Below are 15,834 nucleotides of genomic sequence, written 5' to 3'. Positions count from 1 at the left end.
CGCATATAGTAAATAAGATGGTTATTATTATTCATATTATTATTATAATGACAAACAGTGAATGTCTGACGGACAGAAAGCCTTCTCGAATGATGCCCCGTTGAAATTATATCAAAACGAAATCAAAGTGAGTGTGCTCCAACGGCCTGGGTCTGTCTGTCTGTCTGTCTGTCTGTCTGTCTGTCTGTCTGTCTGTCTATATCTGTCAACTTGCCAAAAATAGCCTATCTACAAGCTCACAACGCCTCGCTGCGAGTGACCTTGTAGATCGGCTATTTTTGGTGTGAGTGAGTGTGCTCTAACGGGGGAACACCCTTCCACTTCGAAACACCTCCACATCGACGCACCCCCACTTCGACGCACCTGGGGTCCGACCCACCGGGGGTCCGACACATCGCTAGTCCGACCCGAAATGGATATTTCACCCCCCCACTCCGAAAGTGATTTTTCAAGTCTCTGCATATAAACTCATGCGTAAAATCGTGCGTAATATGCAGCTGTGATGCTCAGATTGACAAGCTCTACAGCTGCTCTACAGCAGATCTACAAGCTCATCGAATATTAATATTTTATTATTATTATTATTATTATTATTATTACAGCAGATCTACAACCTCATCAAATATTAATATTTTATTATTATTATTATTATTATTATTATTATTATTATTATTATTATTACAGCAGATCTACAAGCTCATCGAATATTAATATATTATTATTATTATTATTATTATTATTATTATTATTCAATATGTAATATTTATTATGTATTATGTATTATGTATGTATTATTTATTATTATTTGGTCCCTGAGTCCTGATGAGAATATAGACGAATCCACACGCCTATATTTATTTTATTATAATTTCAATACAAATATGTATTCTATAAATATTAATATACTAACATTTCCTGAATGAATGAACTTGGTGAAGTGTCTTGTATAGGGTCGGGGTGACATGTTGCTATAGTTGCTATTAATTACCCCAACCAACATCGAAGCACCTGCGTGCATTAATCCTTCATTAATGTCTGTCTGTCTGTCAAAAGTCCGCGCAGCGGCCGTAACACACACACACACACACACACACACACACACACACACACACACACACACACACACACACACACACACACACACACACACACACACACACACACACACACACACACACACACACACACACACACACACACACACACACACAATAATAATTAAATGAATAATACATTGTATTAAAACCCCCGAATCTATCTATCTATCTATCTATCTATCTATCTATCTATCTATCTATCTATCTATGTAAAATAGCCGATCTAAGTTGTGAGCTTTTAGATCGGCTACTTTTGGCTAAACTTCTCCTCACAAAAGGGATGCTAATGTTCAAGTGGTTATAAAGTAAAAAACAATCATATCACACAAAGATTTGGCAGACCGCTGTAGTAACTCTGAGGACCCCCCTGTGTGTGTGTGTGTGTGTGTGTGTGTGTGTGTGTGTGTGTGTGTGTGTGTGTGTGTGTGTGTGTGTGTGTGTGTGTGTGTGTGTGTGTGTGTGTGTGTGTGTGTGTGTGTGTGTGTGTGTACGCACGGACCGCGTCGGCCGTGTGTCCATCCAACCACCACCCCCCCAGCTCCCGAGGCTATCCGCGAGCCCCCCTCCCCCCTTCCCCGCTCCTCCGGGTGTCACTCATTGTAAAATATAGGCCTACTTAAAGTTTCAAACATAAAAGTAATATAATATTTGAAAATAGCACATCTAAGCTCCTATTGTAAGCTTGTACATCGGCTACTTTTTTTTATAGCCTATAAAATATGTCTCAAGGTTCATGTAATAATTTATATCTGCAAAGTGTAGGATTATTATTATTAATATTCTTTGCATATTCCAATACAAACCAATGCTTCAGTGCATGCGCTCCAGCGGTACGCCCACAGCTTGGGTGTGTGTCTGTCTGTCTGTCTGTCTGTCTGTCTGTCTGTCTGTCTGTCTGTCTGTCTGTCTGTCTGTCTGTTCACGCCGCGACCGTAACACACACACACCACACACACACACACACACACACACACACACACACACACACACACACACACACACACACACACACACACACACACACACACACACACACACACACACACACACACTTACACGCACGCACGCACGCACGCACGCAAGCACAGTTAACCCCGAGACTATGTTCCCCCCAAGGTGAATAAATAATAATTTAAGAAATAAAAAATGATATTAAAACCCCTAAATCTATCTATATATCTATCTATCTACCTAAAATATGTAATATAAGCTCACAACGTAAATCGGCTATTTTTGGCTAAACTTCTCCTCAGAAAAGGGATGCTAGTGTTCAAGTGGTTAAGGTAAAAAAAAAAAAAAATCACACAAAGATTGGGCGGACCCCTTTAGTAACTCTGAGGACCCCCTAGGGGTCCTACACCCCCTGTTGAAGACCCCTGAATGATCTACCTACCACCTCTGTCTGTAGCCAGACAGCTACAGGAGTGTGTGTGTGTGTGTGTGTGTGTGTGTGTGTGTGTGTGTGTGTGTGTGTGTGTGTGTGTGTGTGTGTGTGTGTGTGTGTGTGTGTGTGTGTGTGTGTGTGTGTGTGTGTGTGTGTGTGTGTGTGTGTGTGTGTGTGTGGAGCAGACGAGCGTCTCTGAGTCTGTGATGAGTCTGTCTGTTGGAATGCACTCCCCAAAACTTTCAGAGATGCGCCCACCTTCCAATCCTTCAAAACCCAGTGGTAAATTGGACACTAACGCAACAGGTTTTTGCAAACTCTCACTGGCCCATGCAGTCCTAACCGGACTGATGTTTCTCTGGAGTGGAAAGGAGCAGACGAGCATCTCTGAGTCTGTCATTCAACACGCACGCAACAGGTGGTCCCTCATTTTCCTTTGGAATGCACTCCCCAAAACTTTCAGAGATGCGCCCACCTTCCAATCCTTCAAAACCACCATCAAAACCCACCTCTTCAATATCACTAAGCTAAAAGGTGTAAAACATGAATAAATAGACCGCCTATTATTATTTCTTAATATTTCAAGAGGTTATTCAACTCTCTCCAACTATCTTTTAACTGCTCCCCATTTGCGTCATGCATGACTGACAGCAAGGCTTTAATTTGGTTCATTTAATTAGTAAAGACAGACAGGTCAGTACCATAGACAGCTCCTCGTCATCACTACCGACACACAGGCAGTTCAGCACCACAGGCAGCTACTCATCAGTGTATTAATCATACAGAGATATTCACTTTTAAGTCATGAAGTGAGGCCACAGTTCATTGACTATCAAATGATGGTAACATTGTACCTCTAAGAGAAACTGTAGGGTGTTTGAACTACAGTGATTTTTAATATTATCTTCATCTGGCATCTATCATCTAAAGACCGCTGACTGCTCTGTCTGTATAGCCATGATGCTTCGGAGCTATGATGTCAGCTATATAGCTGACAGTAGCCATATATAGTATCTGATTATTAGGCAGTGCATTTGGCATGTGCGTAAATATGAATCTGGCAGCTAGGGGATAGGGATACATTAATTGACGTTCATTATATACCATATAGATATAGGTGTTTTAAGAAAATTTATTATTTCTTGAATTATTATTTATTCACCTGGGGGGGTGGGGGCCTGTGGCAATAAAGCCTGGGTTAACTGCGTGCGTGCGTGCGTGTGTGTTACAGCCGCAGACTTTTGATAGGCAGACAGACAGACAGGCAGACAGGCAGGCAGACAGACAGACAGACAGACAGACAGGCAGGCAGGCAGGCAGGCAGGCAGGCAGGCTGTGCGCACTGCTGGAGCGCACTCAAGCATTAGTTGGAATTGGACTATGCAACGAATAATAATATAATAATAATCCTACACTTTGCAGATTATTATATTATAACCACTTCAGCCATATTTTATACATAGGATATAAGAAAAATAGCAGATCTACAAGCTCACAATGGGAGCTTAGATGCGCTATTTTCAAACATTGTATTACTTTCATGGGGCGGGGTGGAGGGGGGAAGGGGGGGGTCGCGGATTGCTTCGGGACCAGTGGCGTTCCCAGGAATTACATTTAAGGCAGGCGAGATCCCCCCCCCCCCCCCCCCCCCCCGGGGAAAACGGAAAAACGTTAATAAAAACAATATGCAAGTATATTCAATGTATGTATTTTTATTCTAAAAAAAGGGCAGCATAACAGAAAAGGCGAACATGATGACCTGCACAAATTATTATATTTGGTAATGAATGGCTAAAGCTGCTCTCAGAGCCCCTTTTATGCCAGGTGAGTACAGGTGATGGCCCAGACCCCCCACACATGGCATTCCTGGCACCCCATGAAAACAAAGGCATACATTTGCATCATAGACGAGGGTCGCTCTACTGACTACGGTAATGATTGGCTGCCTGCCCGCGTGAATGGACGAGGAGGCGGGGGGCTAATGGCTCGACGGCCACTATTTTAATAAAAGGAGGATTAATGAAGGATTAATGCACACAGGTGCTTCGATGTTGGTTGGGGTAATTAATGACTATAGCAACATGTCATCCCGACCCTACGAGACACTTTACCAAGTTCATTCATTCATGAAATATTAGTATATTAATATTTAGAGAATACATATTTGTATTGACATTATAATAAAATAAATATAGGCGTGTGGATTCGTCTATATTCTCATCAGGACTCAGGGACCAAATAATAATAAATAATACATACATAATACATAATACATAATAAATATTACATATTGAATAATAATAATAATAATAATAATATATTAATATTCGATGAGCTTGTAGATCTGCTGTAATAATAATAATAATAATAATAATAATAATAATAATAATAATAATAATAAAATATTAATATTTGATGAGGTTGTAGATCTGCTGTAATAATAATAATAATAATAATAATAAAATATTAATATTCGATGAGCTTGTAGATCTGCTGTAGAGCAGCTGTAGAGCTTGTCAATCTGAGCATCACAGCTGCATATTACGCACGATTTTACGCATGAGTTTATATGCAGAGACTTGAAAAATCACTTTCGGAGTGGGGGGGTGAAATATCCATTTCGGGTCGGACTAGCGATGTGTCGGACCCCCGGTGGGTCGGACCCCAGGTGCGTCGAAGTGGGGGTGCGTCGATGTGGAGGTGTTTCGAAGTGGAAGGGTGTTCCCCCGTTAGAGCACACTCACTCACACCAAAAATAGCCGATCTACAAGGTCACTCGCAGCGAGGCGTTGTGAGCTTGTAGATAGGCTATTTTTGGCAAGGAGCTTGACAGATATAGACAGACAGACAGACAGACAGACAGACAGACAGACAGACAGACAGACAGACCCAGGCCGTTGGAGCACACTCACTTTGATTTCGTTTTGATATAATTTCAACGGGGCATCATTCGAGAAGGCTTTCTGTCCGTCAGACATTCACTGTTTGTCATTATAATAATAATATGAATAATAATAACCATCTTATTTACTATATGCGCGGAGTGTGAGCTTGGAGATCGGCTATTTTTGGCAAAGAGTTATCGGTGTAGAGGGGGGGGGGAGAGCAGACCACGTGCGTAATTACGCACGGAAAACTCCGGCTTGATATCGTTTTACATTATAATAAATTATAAAAAAATATATAATCATTTCATGACTGATAGACCGGAAAATATAAACTTGACAGATCATATAAACATAAAAATTATAAGAATTCAAGTAAAATTGAGAAAGATCTGGCCGAATGAAATCTCAACTGCTCCTCTGTCTCAATGCGCAAAATATGCCACGGTCATGGCGGAGGAGTGGCTGTCAGTGGCGGACCGCCACTGAGAGTGGCGGACCGCCACTGAGAGTGGCTGTCAGTGGCGGACCGCCACTGAGAGTGGCGGACCGCCACTGAGAGTGGCGGGTCGGGGCGGAAAGTGGCGGTCAGTGGCGGAAAGTGACGGTTCGTGGCGGCAGGCTTGGCGTTCGTGGCGGGAGGCGGCGCTCGTGGCGGGAGGCGGCACTCGTGGCGGGCGGCGGTCAGTGGCGGTTGTGGCTGTCAGTGGCGCTCAGTGACGGGTTGTGGCGGGTCCGTGGCGGTCAGTGGCTGTCAGTGGCAGGTTCCGCCGTGACGGTGGCGTCTCCGCCGCGGCGGGTGCGGCGGAGAACTGACGGTCTGTGGCGGAGAGGCAGAGGCTCGGCGCTTGTGGCTGAGGCTCGGCACTCGTGCCAGACGCGCGGCGGTCGTGCCAGATGCGCGGCGGAGGCGTGGCGGCCGCCAACGCCGTTTTGGGATTTCGCCCCTCCTGCAGAAATTGTTTAATTCCAACATGAAAAGACGTGCCTGTTTCTTACATGGATATAATGTTGATAATAATAATGCTTCATTCTTACAGGAATATAATGTTGATAATAATGAATAAATATTCTTACCCTGAAAGCACTAGACACAGTCTGCATGGAACCACCCTTCTTCTTGCCTCCCTTTTTTGTCGTATCTGTTTATATTCGTTAGAATTATCAAATCAAAGTTTATTCATATAGCACATTTTCAACGACCAAGGTCGAACCAAAGTGCTGAACGAGAACAAATTAAAAAGCAGGCAAACAGAGAAGAAAACACATTTAAGCAAAAAAAAATAGAACACATCATATTATATTAATAAACATACCTTCAGGCTCAGGTCTCTCAAAAGAGACACATCACCAAAAACGAAAACTTAGTGCCAATGACAAAAACAATATTAACATGTCATGACCATTAAAGCACAAACTAATTGTATACCTTCTCAATGAGCTCAATGCAGACAGCCAAGTCCATGCCGAAGTCAATGAGATCCCAGGGGATTCCCTCTTTCTTGTATTCCTCTTGTTCAAGAACAAACATGGTGTGGTTGAAAAACTGTTGCAGTTTCTCATTGGTGAAGTTGATGCACAGCTTCTCCAGGGTGTTGAACTATGAGTGGAAATATTATCATTAGCCCAATCTCTTTTAATTGTGTAATTTTGACAAAAATAATTAGTCTCCCACTAAAAAAGTCCATGCTTACATCAAAGATTTCAAAACCAGCAATGTCCAGCACACCAATGTAGAAGTTTCTAGGCTGCTTGGTGTCCAGCATCTCATTGATCCTAATGACCATCCAAAAGAACAGCTTCTCATAGATGGACTTGGCCAAGGCACCGACTGAGTTCATTACCTAAGGAAATAGGAACATTATTAATAGGGGTGTGAATTATGCAATTTTCAATTTTTCTGTGGTTCGTCAAAATAAGGTAAAAACGCTGGTGGTGGCGGATTAATTAATTCATTAATACCTGGCAGTTGATGTGCTAATCCAGAGTAATTCACAGTAAGCAAGGAAAACACGAGGTAAAACATCAAATGAATAGCATATGATGTATGATAATGATCCTTGTTTTACTTAGGATCATAGGTGAACCAAGAACCTATCTTCAGTCTAAACAGTATAATCTAAAAAAAAAAGCAATAATCTCTACATTGAAACCATACACACTATAGGATGCCAGGTCTACAAATGAGCCTGGCCTCTGTCTACATAACAAGCTATCTAAATTACATTTTAGCCTTTGCATAAGCCTGTAAGGTCGTCAAGGCTAGGGTAAGTGCTACGGCAGGTGCTACAGGCTAAGGTGAAGTCTGTGAGTCTTCAGATTACGGAGGAAGATTCTGCAGTCTGCAGTTCTAATTGCAATGGGAAGTCAAGTTTGTTCCACAGTTCCAGAAGGGAGAAGAGTCTATCCCGGGTGCTTTAGGGAAGGTTCTGACAGCTTCCCTGTGTTAGCTGATCTGAGTGAGCCAGAGGGGTTGTATGGTTGGATACACAATGTTTTTTTTGTATAACAATACTGTTAAAATAATTTGTCAGAGGTGCATGGACACAACTCAAAAATATATTAGAGTTGTAATGGTATGCTGTGTTGAGAATTGAAGGCGTGTATGAAATCAGAACATGGAAATAATGTAACTTACTCACCTGTGGCACAGTCTGACCCTTAGTGACAAACTCGTTTCCGACTTTCACTCTGGGGTAGCAATACGCCTTAAGCATATCTGCTGAGTTCAGGCCCAACAGGTAGCAAATCTTGTCAGCCTCTGAAATGTTCATACAATTTGCAATTTACAATTTAGGCATTTAGCAGACGCTCTTAAAAGGGACACTTCACCCAAAAAAAACTTTGTTTCAATGGATTAGTCACCCCATGGAGACTTGAATTCATAGATATTTTTTTAGTTTTTTGACAATAATTTGATGACCGGCAGCGGTTCCGGTCGGAGACAAAACGAGTCGTTGTGTCTCCTACCGGAACCGCTGCCTACCGGTCCGCTGGTCATCAAATTATTGTCTTAGGAATGAGACAAAAACTAAAAAATATCCATGAATTCAAGTCTCCATGGGGTGACTAATCCATTGAAACAACGTTTTTTTGGGGTGAAGTGTCCCTTTAATCCAGAGAGTGGCTTACAGTAAGCAAGGCAAACACGAATGCATAGAGATAGTAATCTAGGATCATAGGTAAATCAAATAACCATTAGTCTAAACTGTATAATTAAAAAAAAAAAGAATGGAAATGTATTGAAAATATATTTGGCATAGTTCATTTAGAATATAAGTAAATATAATACTTGTGACAAAGTATGCATTATTTTCATTCCTTAGTAGAAGATGCAGCTCATCATGATAAATAATAATAATTACAATAATTATAAAAAAATAATGATAATGCTATAAATATAGATGCAGCTCACCCTCCGTGCCGTCAGGCTCAGCCTGCTCCTCACGCTGCTTCTGTTTGAACTTCAAGACACCATGATGCATCACTGCACCGGTGAACTTGTAGATGTACTGTTTCTGCTCACCGTCGAAGCCCAGGATGTCAATAGCATCCTGATGTCAATAAGCAGAGATGTATTCAAAAGATTGAGATTAAGCATAGATTAACAAACATCCTTTAAAACTGTTTACAACTCAACAGTAAACAAACCAACATACAGTATAAGTGTATACATTTCTAAAGTTACAATGTAAGGACTTTCAATACCTTTCAATACCTATAAAATAAATAAATGAAAATAAAACAAATAAGACCATTACTGTATCAAAAGTAATCAACAAACTATACTATACAAATTGTCAAACATTGGCCACATTTTCAAATATTACCTAGAAAGAGGAAAACAATTTGAAAACATGTAGATTTATCTATTTTCACAATATTTATCTGTGAAACCGAGTCAAACTAAATGTAATGCCTGAACGGCTACAAGTGCTTGTCAGGGTGTGTGTGTGGGGGGGGGGTCCTCAGTTCAAACATGATTATTTTGGGGGGTAGCACAGTGAGTATTAGAAAGTAAAAATAATGTTCACTGACATCAGTTGCGTCCAGCTCCTCTTTGTCATTAATGCTGGCCACAGTGATCACACCCATGCTGATCAACGGGAAGTCGTACGGGTTGGAGGTGATCAAGCACATTTCTGAAAAGGGATTAAAAAAGGGGGACATTGTGTTTTTATTCATTCATTTATGTTCTCATTGCATCATCAGTAATTCCACTTACGAATAATCTCCGGTTTGTGGTCGGTCATCATCTGGAAAAAGATGTGGTAACCTCTGTCTGCAGCAAGCTGGTAGGTCACTCTGGACTTCTCCAGCAGATCTATATGGGTTGTACATAACTTATAATAACTAGACCATACCCGGTGAGGTGCGCAGGCAAAAGTAGTTGCAAACGTGGGGTTATTGCACGTCCTGTTGCGCGTCCCGTCCCGTAGGCCCCCCCCCCTCCTCTCGCGTGTCCCGTTGCGGCCCCCCCACCGGAGCCGTCCCCCGTCGCCAACACACACACACGCGCAACCCGTCGCGAGCACACACACACACACACACGCACACGCACACACACACACCCTCATGCGGCCAGAGCTGTCCCCCGTCGCGAACACACATACGCGGCCGTCGCGCGAACACAAATAATGTACATTTTGACACGTGTCTCCCCAACGTGCATGCGCACGTGCGTGTCCGCGCATACACGGCCGCGGAGGCGAGTGTTCTGTGTGTGCAACAGTGTAACGCTGTGGGGCTGTAGATGCGACGCATGCGCAGTTTGATTGGCCAGCGTAAGCATGGCGACATTCTTTGACATAAAAATGCGAATAAACAGCAGAGATTTAGTGATATTGAAAAACGGGCTTCGCAGTCACATGCACATGGTAATGGTCAATGGCTGTGCGCAATTTGAGATCAATAGCTCCAGGCACTGAGGAGAACCGGGCAGAAACATTTTTGGGCTCAGAGGTTTGGGCTCACAGGTTTGGGCTCCACAAACAGGTGACGTGCATCACCGTTCCAATGACCAAAACTCAACTTCGGGATTACTCACACCCGGCATGGCAGACCCGTGAGCAGTGTGCACTGGTGTACACTCTGTAATAGAATGAAAATGTAAAAAGATAGACCAAATCGCAGGAGATGAAGTTAGCAGTTTATTTGTATAAAAGGAAGGTAAGAATTAAATGGTGTGAAAGACAGTGGCAACGTCGTCAGGTCCACAGATTGTCATGGCAGGGCCCGCGGAATGGGAGAAAAGGAGAAGGCAGGAGTCAAGCACACAATGTGCCATATATGTTAAATATGTGTTATGTACTGTAATACAGCATATAATATTATGATATAATAATGTATAATTATATGTAATAATATATAATAATATAATATATAACATCATTAATACAATATTTATCAGAGTATAAGATATAATATACATAATAATACATATTATTGTAATGTCTAATATTATGATATCTAACAGTTTATTGAAATAATAATTGTAATATGTAATTTATTTATATATAATAACATGTATATATGGAATATATGTAAATCTCCATATAATATCCATATTCATATGTATATTATTTATGTAGATCCACCGTCTCTCTCCCTGTCGTTTTTTCATAAACCTGGTTGCTTGTTTCTCGCACACAATCTGGCAACACAGAAAGCAGTCGGTCGCGTCGCGAACCTCCCCCCCCACGCGCGCGCACACACACACACACACACACACACACACACACACACACACGTGCACACACACACACACACACACACACACACACACACACACACCGCACGCGAGCCAAAATCTGTGTCTGTCTGTCTGTCTCTCTCTCTCTGTTTCTCTTTCGCTCACCGTGTCTCTGCCAGTGTTGCCATGTCCTGTTATTGTAAGCGACTTTCAGCGAGCAGGAACGGAGGAAAATGCCTGTCTTAGAGGCTTTGTTTAGACGCTGGTGTGGGTAAAAATGTTTTGTTTGGCACGAAAATGACGGACATATCAGCGTGAGTGTGGTGGGAATACGGACTTTGCCGCGGTGACTGCGATGACGTAATGTGTAAGTACTCTTCGACATTTTTGGCTAACGCTAAACGGTGCCTTCCCCACACGTTAATGTGTGGGGAATTTACACACACACACACACTGAGTCGAGCTGCGACGCATGCGCAGTTTGATCTCCCAAGACACCACCCAAGACAGACAGACCGACAGAGTTTACTCAAATTATATGTAAGATAATAATAATAATAATAATAATAATAATAATAATAATAATAAGGGTAATAATGATAATGATAATAGTAGTACAAATAATACGAATAACAATAACAATATGGGTTGTACATAATTGATAATGCTAATGATAATAATAATAATAATAATAATAATAATAATAATAATAATAATAATAATCTATATGGGTTGTTCATAACCCAAAATTTAATCCTCAAATTAAAGCATATATAATTTATCATCTGTGAACTTCATACTTACATGTCTCAATATCAGCACTGGACAGTTTACCCGTTGTGTTGAAATGGATTCTGATGAATTTACCCTGTTTGATATAGCACAATTTGTTGCTTCCCTCTACATTGTGGAATTATTGCAGGTATTCTCATAAAATGTCATTATTTACACTTACAAAGCGGGAGGAGTTGTCATTCCTCACAGTCTTGGCATTACCATAGGCCTCCAGCAAGGGATTGGCTGCAATAATCTGATCCTCCAGTGACCCCTAGAATGTTTTAGACATCGCCCAATTTAAATTCAAATTGCTATATTGCATATAAATGCTTTATGTTCAAAAACATTTATTTGTTAAAGTTAAAAACCTGTACATATACCTTGATTTTACCACTATCGGCCGCTGATTTTTCTCCACCAGAACTAGCTGTTGCAAAGTACTGGATGACATGCTTGGTGTTCACAGTCTTTCCAGCACCGGATTCTCTACTGGTTATAAATGCATACATTCAGAGAAATGCAGTTAGTGAATTTGTGTACAATGTTCCTTTTTTAATGCATAGTAGATGGGAAACTTACGTGATCAGGACAGACTGGTTCTCTTTATCTGGAAAATGTAGAGCAAACGTTTAGTCATGGATACAGCACAAAACCATTACAGTAATATATTTTTGACATTGTTCTGACTAGTACGTACCCATCAGCATGAACTGATAAGCATTGTCAGAGACAGAGAAGATGTGGGGTGGAGCCTCAATACGCTTCTTGCCTCTGTAGGCATTTACAACCTCCTGGTCGTACACTGGGAGCCACTTGTAGGGGTTCACAGTTGCACAAAACAAGCCAGAGTAGGTCTGAAGGGGAGAAGAGAGAGAACATTAACATCCTACAACATAGCACTGAGCAATGAGCATGCCACATATATGGGACAACGGATCACTAGAGCTGGGATTACCACTAATGAGCAAGTTAACTTCAGAACCATGAGTTTGTTTGAATTAGTTATTCTATGGTTGAATGTGTTGATGTGAAATATAACTTGTAGTCTGTTTTTCTTTGCTGTCGACAGGTGCATTGCTGTATTGTTCTCAGCATGTAGAAAACCTTACATAGATCATCCATGCTGCATAACGCTCTTTGAGGTTATACAGGACGGTGGCTTCCGTGAGGTGGGTCATCATGGCCATGTCCTCAATTTTGTCATACTTGGGAGGGTTCATAGGGGTGACATCAGCCTCAGGCACAGTTCTTTCCTAAAAAAATAAATAAAAAAAGCACAACTTCAGAATGTATTGTGACTTATACTGTGCTACTATTTGATTTTAGATACACCTCTACCTACCGTCTTATCCAAGAGCGTTTCCACGGTGACTTTGGCACCGTCCTTCTTTTTGATTTTACACTTGAGGTACAGCTCCTTAGTATCGGCCACATATGCTGCAGTTTTGGCATCAAAGGGCGCACTTTGAGACTCCATTCTCTCCTTCTCTGGCTTACGGAGGTAAATGGCGGCCTTGCCATACTGCTCCATCTCTGCGTCCGTACTCATGGTGGCGGCTTTCTGTAGACGGACAAATAGATGGCGTTGATGCCTTTGCTGACTTGAGATCTGAGCAGATAACTGTAGGACTATGTAGGACTATTCTTATGGTTATAACTTAATGTAGTTATGAACACTCACTTTTCCCCTCTACCAGTAGCAGTGGAACCTTGTGTGCAACCCCTAAGTGTGGAAAAAAAAAACATAATTTTGAGGACATTAACATGAGTTGAATGATTTAATACACTACTATTTATAATCATGAATTAAATTAGATTATATGAATCCTAATGTTCATTCTTGCCACACACCACTTCATAAGAGAGACATTTTCTTTGTATTTCTCATTAGTTCCACATCCGAAAAGAGTGATCCATTTCAATATTATTTACATGTAATGAAATTACATTATACTTGCCATTTCTGTTTATTAGTTTGCTTGTTTGTTTGTGTTTTGCTTATTCTTAATTTCACAAAGTATTTATGTTTGTTTCCTTACAGTTTTGTTTCTTGTTTTGTATTTTATTTGTACTGAAGAAATGCTAGATACTTTTTCTTATACACTTTAATTCCATTGTTTAATCCATTATGAATTAAGGTTACATTCAGAGTTATGTAGACTAGCCAAACTGCACTCAAGTAAAAAATATTGTTACTTTAAAATAATAACTCTGGTAGATGTTAAGGTACACTTCCAAATATTGACTTGATTAAGAGTAAGAAAGTATCTGGTAGAAACACATACAATGCAAATTATTGTTTAAGTAATCATGTCAATATTGAAATGTCTAAATAGAAATGAATGAACAAAAGCTAATTCCAATCTGGCCTAAACCATATCACTATAAATAAAACAATACACAATCAATCATTTAAATCTGTACACTATAAGATACATTATTCTGTCTACTCATTCTTATGTGTGTGTGTGTAACCTCAGATCATGTGTGTAGCTATGTGGCGCTATGTACGGAGTCCTGATGAAAATGAATAGTTAACATGTCTAATACATTTATATGACTAGGAATAGCCAGCATCTGTACAACATTTATATGACGATGAATAGCTAACATCTCTAAGACATTTATAAGACTAAGTATGAATAGCTAGCATGTCTAATAAATTAAAAGGACTATGAAGGACGGATGAAGTCTCACTCACCAACAAACGGAACTCTGAACTCCTCTGCTAATGGGTGCATGGGTCCATCTCATCCTGCTTTATATGAGGTGTTCATTGCATGCTATGCAGAAAGTAAAAGTAGGAGTTGCCTTTAAAAGGTCCTTACATTCCGGTTGACATTGCAATAGTATCCATTTAGCCATTCAAATTAAACATTTAAAATCTATTATTAAAATTGTAAAATTATACTTCTAACATCAACATGATACTTGGTGTTGCATCTTGGCAATGTGGTTTATGTCCATGCCAGTGGCTATGGTATAAAAAATAATCTTTGATTGGCAGGGCGGTGGAGTGCTTCTGGGTTCATTCATTTGGTAGAGTCATTACAGTGTCAGCATGTCTTGTCAGATACATTATTTGGAACATGTTAATATTCAGTGAGGAAAGTAAATAATGAAATTCACTCAAATACTTGAGTAATTTGTAATTTTACTTGAATATTTCCATTGTATGCTACTTCATACAGTACTTTAAAAAATAGCCGATCTACAAGCTCACAACACCTCACGTTGCGAGACTTCTGAGCTTTTAGATCGTCTATTTTCAAAATGATTGCCTCAAATTTGTGTTTATTTGGCCAATGTTTGACCATTTTTATTATTTGTTGATTACTTTTGACGCAGTAATGGTGTTATTTTTAACACCATTACTTAAAAAGTCCTTAAATTGTCACTTTAGAAATGTGCAGACACCCTGTATACACTAGATAACTTGTTTGATCTCCTTTCGCCCTTGACACCCCCTCCCCTTTCTTCCCTCTCTTTTTGTCTATGGAAATAACGATAAGATGAGAACTATGCACGAAAACAAATTTCACCCACTTTTTGTCTCCGCCAGGCCGAAAGTCATGGCGAGAGTGTATGTTTTGCACCCTGTCTGTCTGTCCGTCCGTCCGTTCGTGTGTCTGTGTGTCCGTCCGTCTGTGGACAGCTAATCTTCGGCACTGTTGGCATGATGGCAGTGAAACGGTGCACACACACTCCCTGGATGCCAATTCAGAACCTCTGCCCCAAACTTTTCACATGGGCCTGTTATAGCGCCACCAGGAAGCTGCTTTTTACAAAACACATTTTTTTGTCAGTACTCCTACAGATTTTGGCACCACGCAATTCGGTACACAGTATCTCTATAGTCATTAAACGAAACAGGTATTTCAGATTTTTCTTTTTCCATCCTGATTGGCTAAGAATGGCTTCCAAAGTTTGCAGGAGTGCTCCGTTTTGAACAAAATGCCTCAAATCATGAACACAGCATGCAATTTCCGTGACATTTTG

The 15,834-nt window shown here is 40.6% G+C and overlaps 3 protein-coding genes across 3 annotated transcripts in view; all 3 read right to left on the bottom strand.

Annotated features, from left to right (window-relative positions):
• The window catches only part of LOC308076405 (myosin heavy chain, fast skeletal muscle-like), a gene marked incomplete at its 3' end in the record, with an annotated part of 9,925 nt that extends 3,348 nt beyond the window's left edge, over positions 1 to 6,577 (bottom strand). The window contains exon 1 of the mRNA XM_080416639.1: positions 6,444 to 6,577. Coding sequence (XP_080272765.1) covers positions 6,444 to 6,470 — 27 coding nt within the window. The 5' untranslated portion in view covers positions 6,471 to 6,577. The remainder of the gene's footprint in view (positions 1 to 6,443) is intronic.
• The window catches only part of pcdh18b (protocadherin 18b), a 413,724-nt gene that overhangs the window by 367,709 nt on the left and 30,181 nt on the right, over positions 1 to 15,834 (bottom strand). The gene's annotated exons all lie outside the window — the stretch shown is intronic.
• Positions 6,691 to 14,566, bottom strand: LOC308076404 (myosin heavy chain, fast skeletal muscle-like; the record flags this gene model as incomplete). The annotated part of the gene is made up of 16 exons (XM_080416638.1): positions 14,537 to 14,566; positions 13,517 to 13,558; positions 13,178 to 13,396; positions 12,945 to 13,088; positions 12,533 to 12,689; positions 12,415 to 12,442; positions 12,216 to 12,324; positions 12,014 to 12,106; positions 11,863 to 11,926; positions 9,592 to 9,690; positions 9,405 to 9,508; positions 8,782 to 8,920; positions 8,009 to 8,127; positions 7,061 to 7,210; positions 6,796 to 6,966; positions 6,691 to 6,696 (listed from the first exon to the last, which is right to left on the bottom strand). Exons 3-16 carry the CDS (start codon positions 13,382 to 13,384, stop codon positions 6,691 to 6,693), a joined length of 1,590 nt encoding a protein of 529 aa, XP_080272764.1. The 5' UTR covers positions 13,385 to 13,396; positions 13,517 to 13,558; positions 14,537 to 14,566.

This window comes from Gymnoscopelus braueri, assembly GCF_963280865.1.
Source record: "Gymnoscopelus braueri genome assembly, chromosome: 20".
NCBI lineage: Eukaryota > Metazoa > Chordata > Actinopteri > Myctophiformes > Myctophidae > Gymnoscopelus > Gymnoscopelus braueri.
The sequence above is the reverse complement of the archived record's forward strand: the minus strand, read 5'-3'. Positions and strand labels throughout refer to the sequence as shown.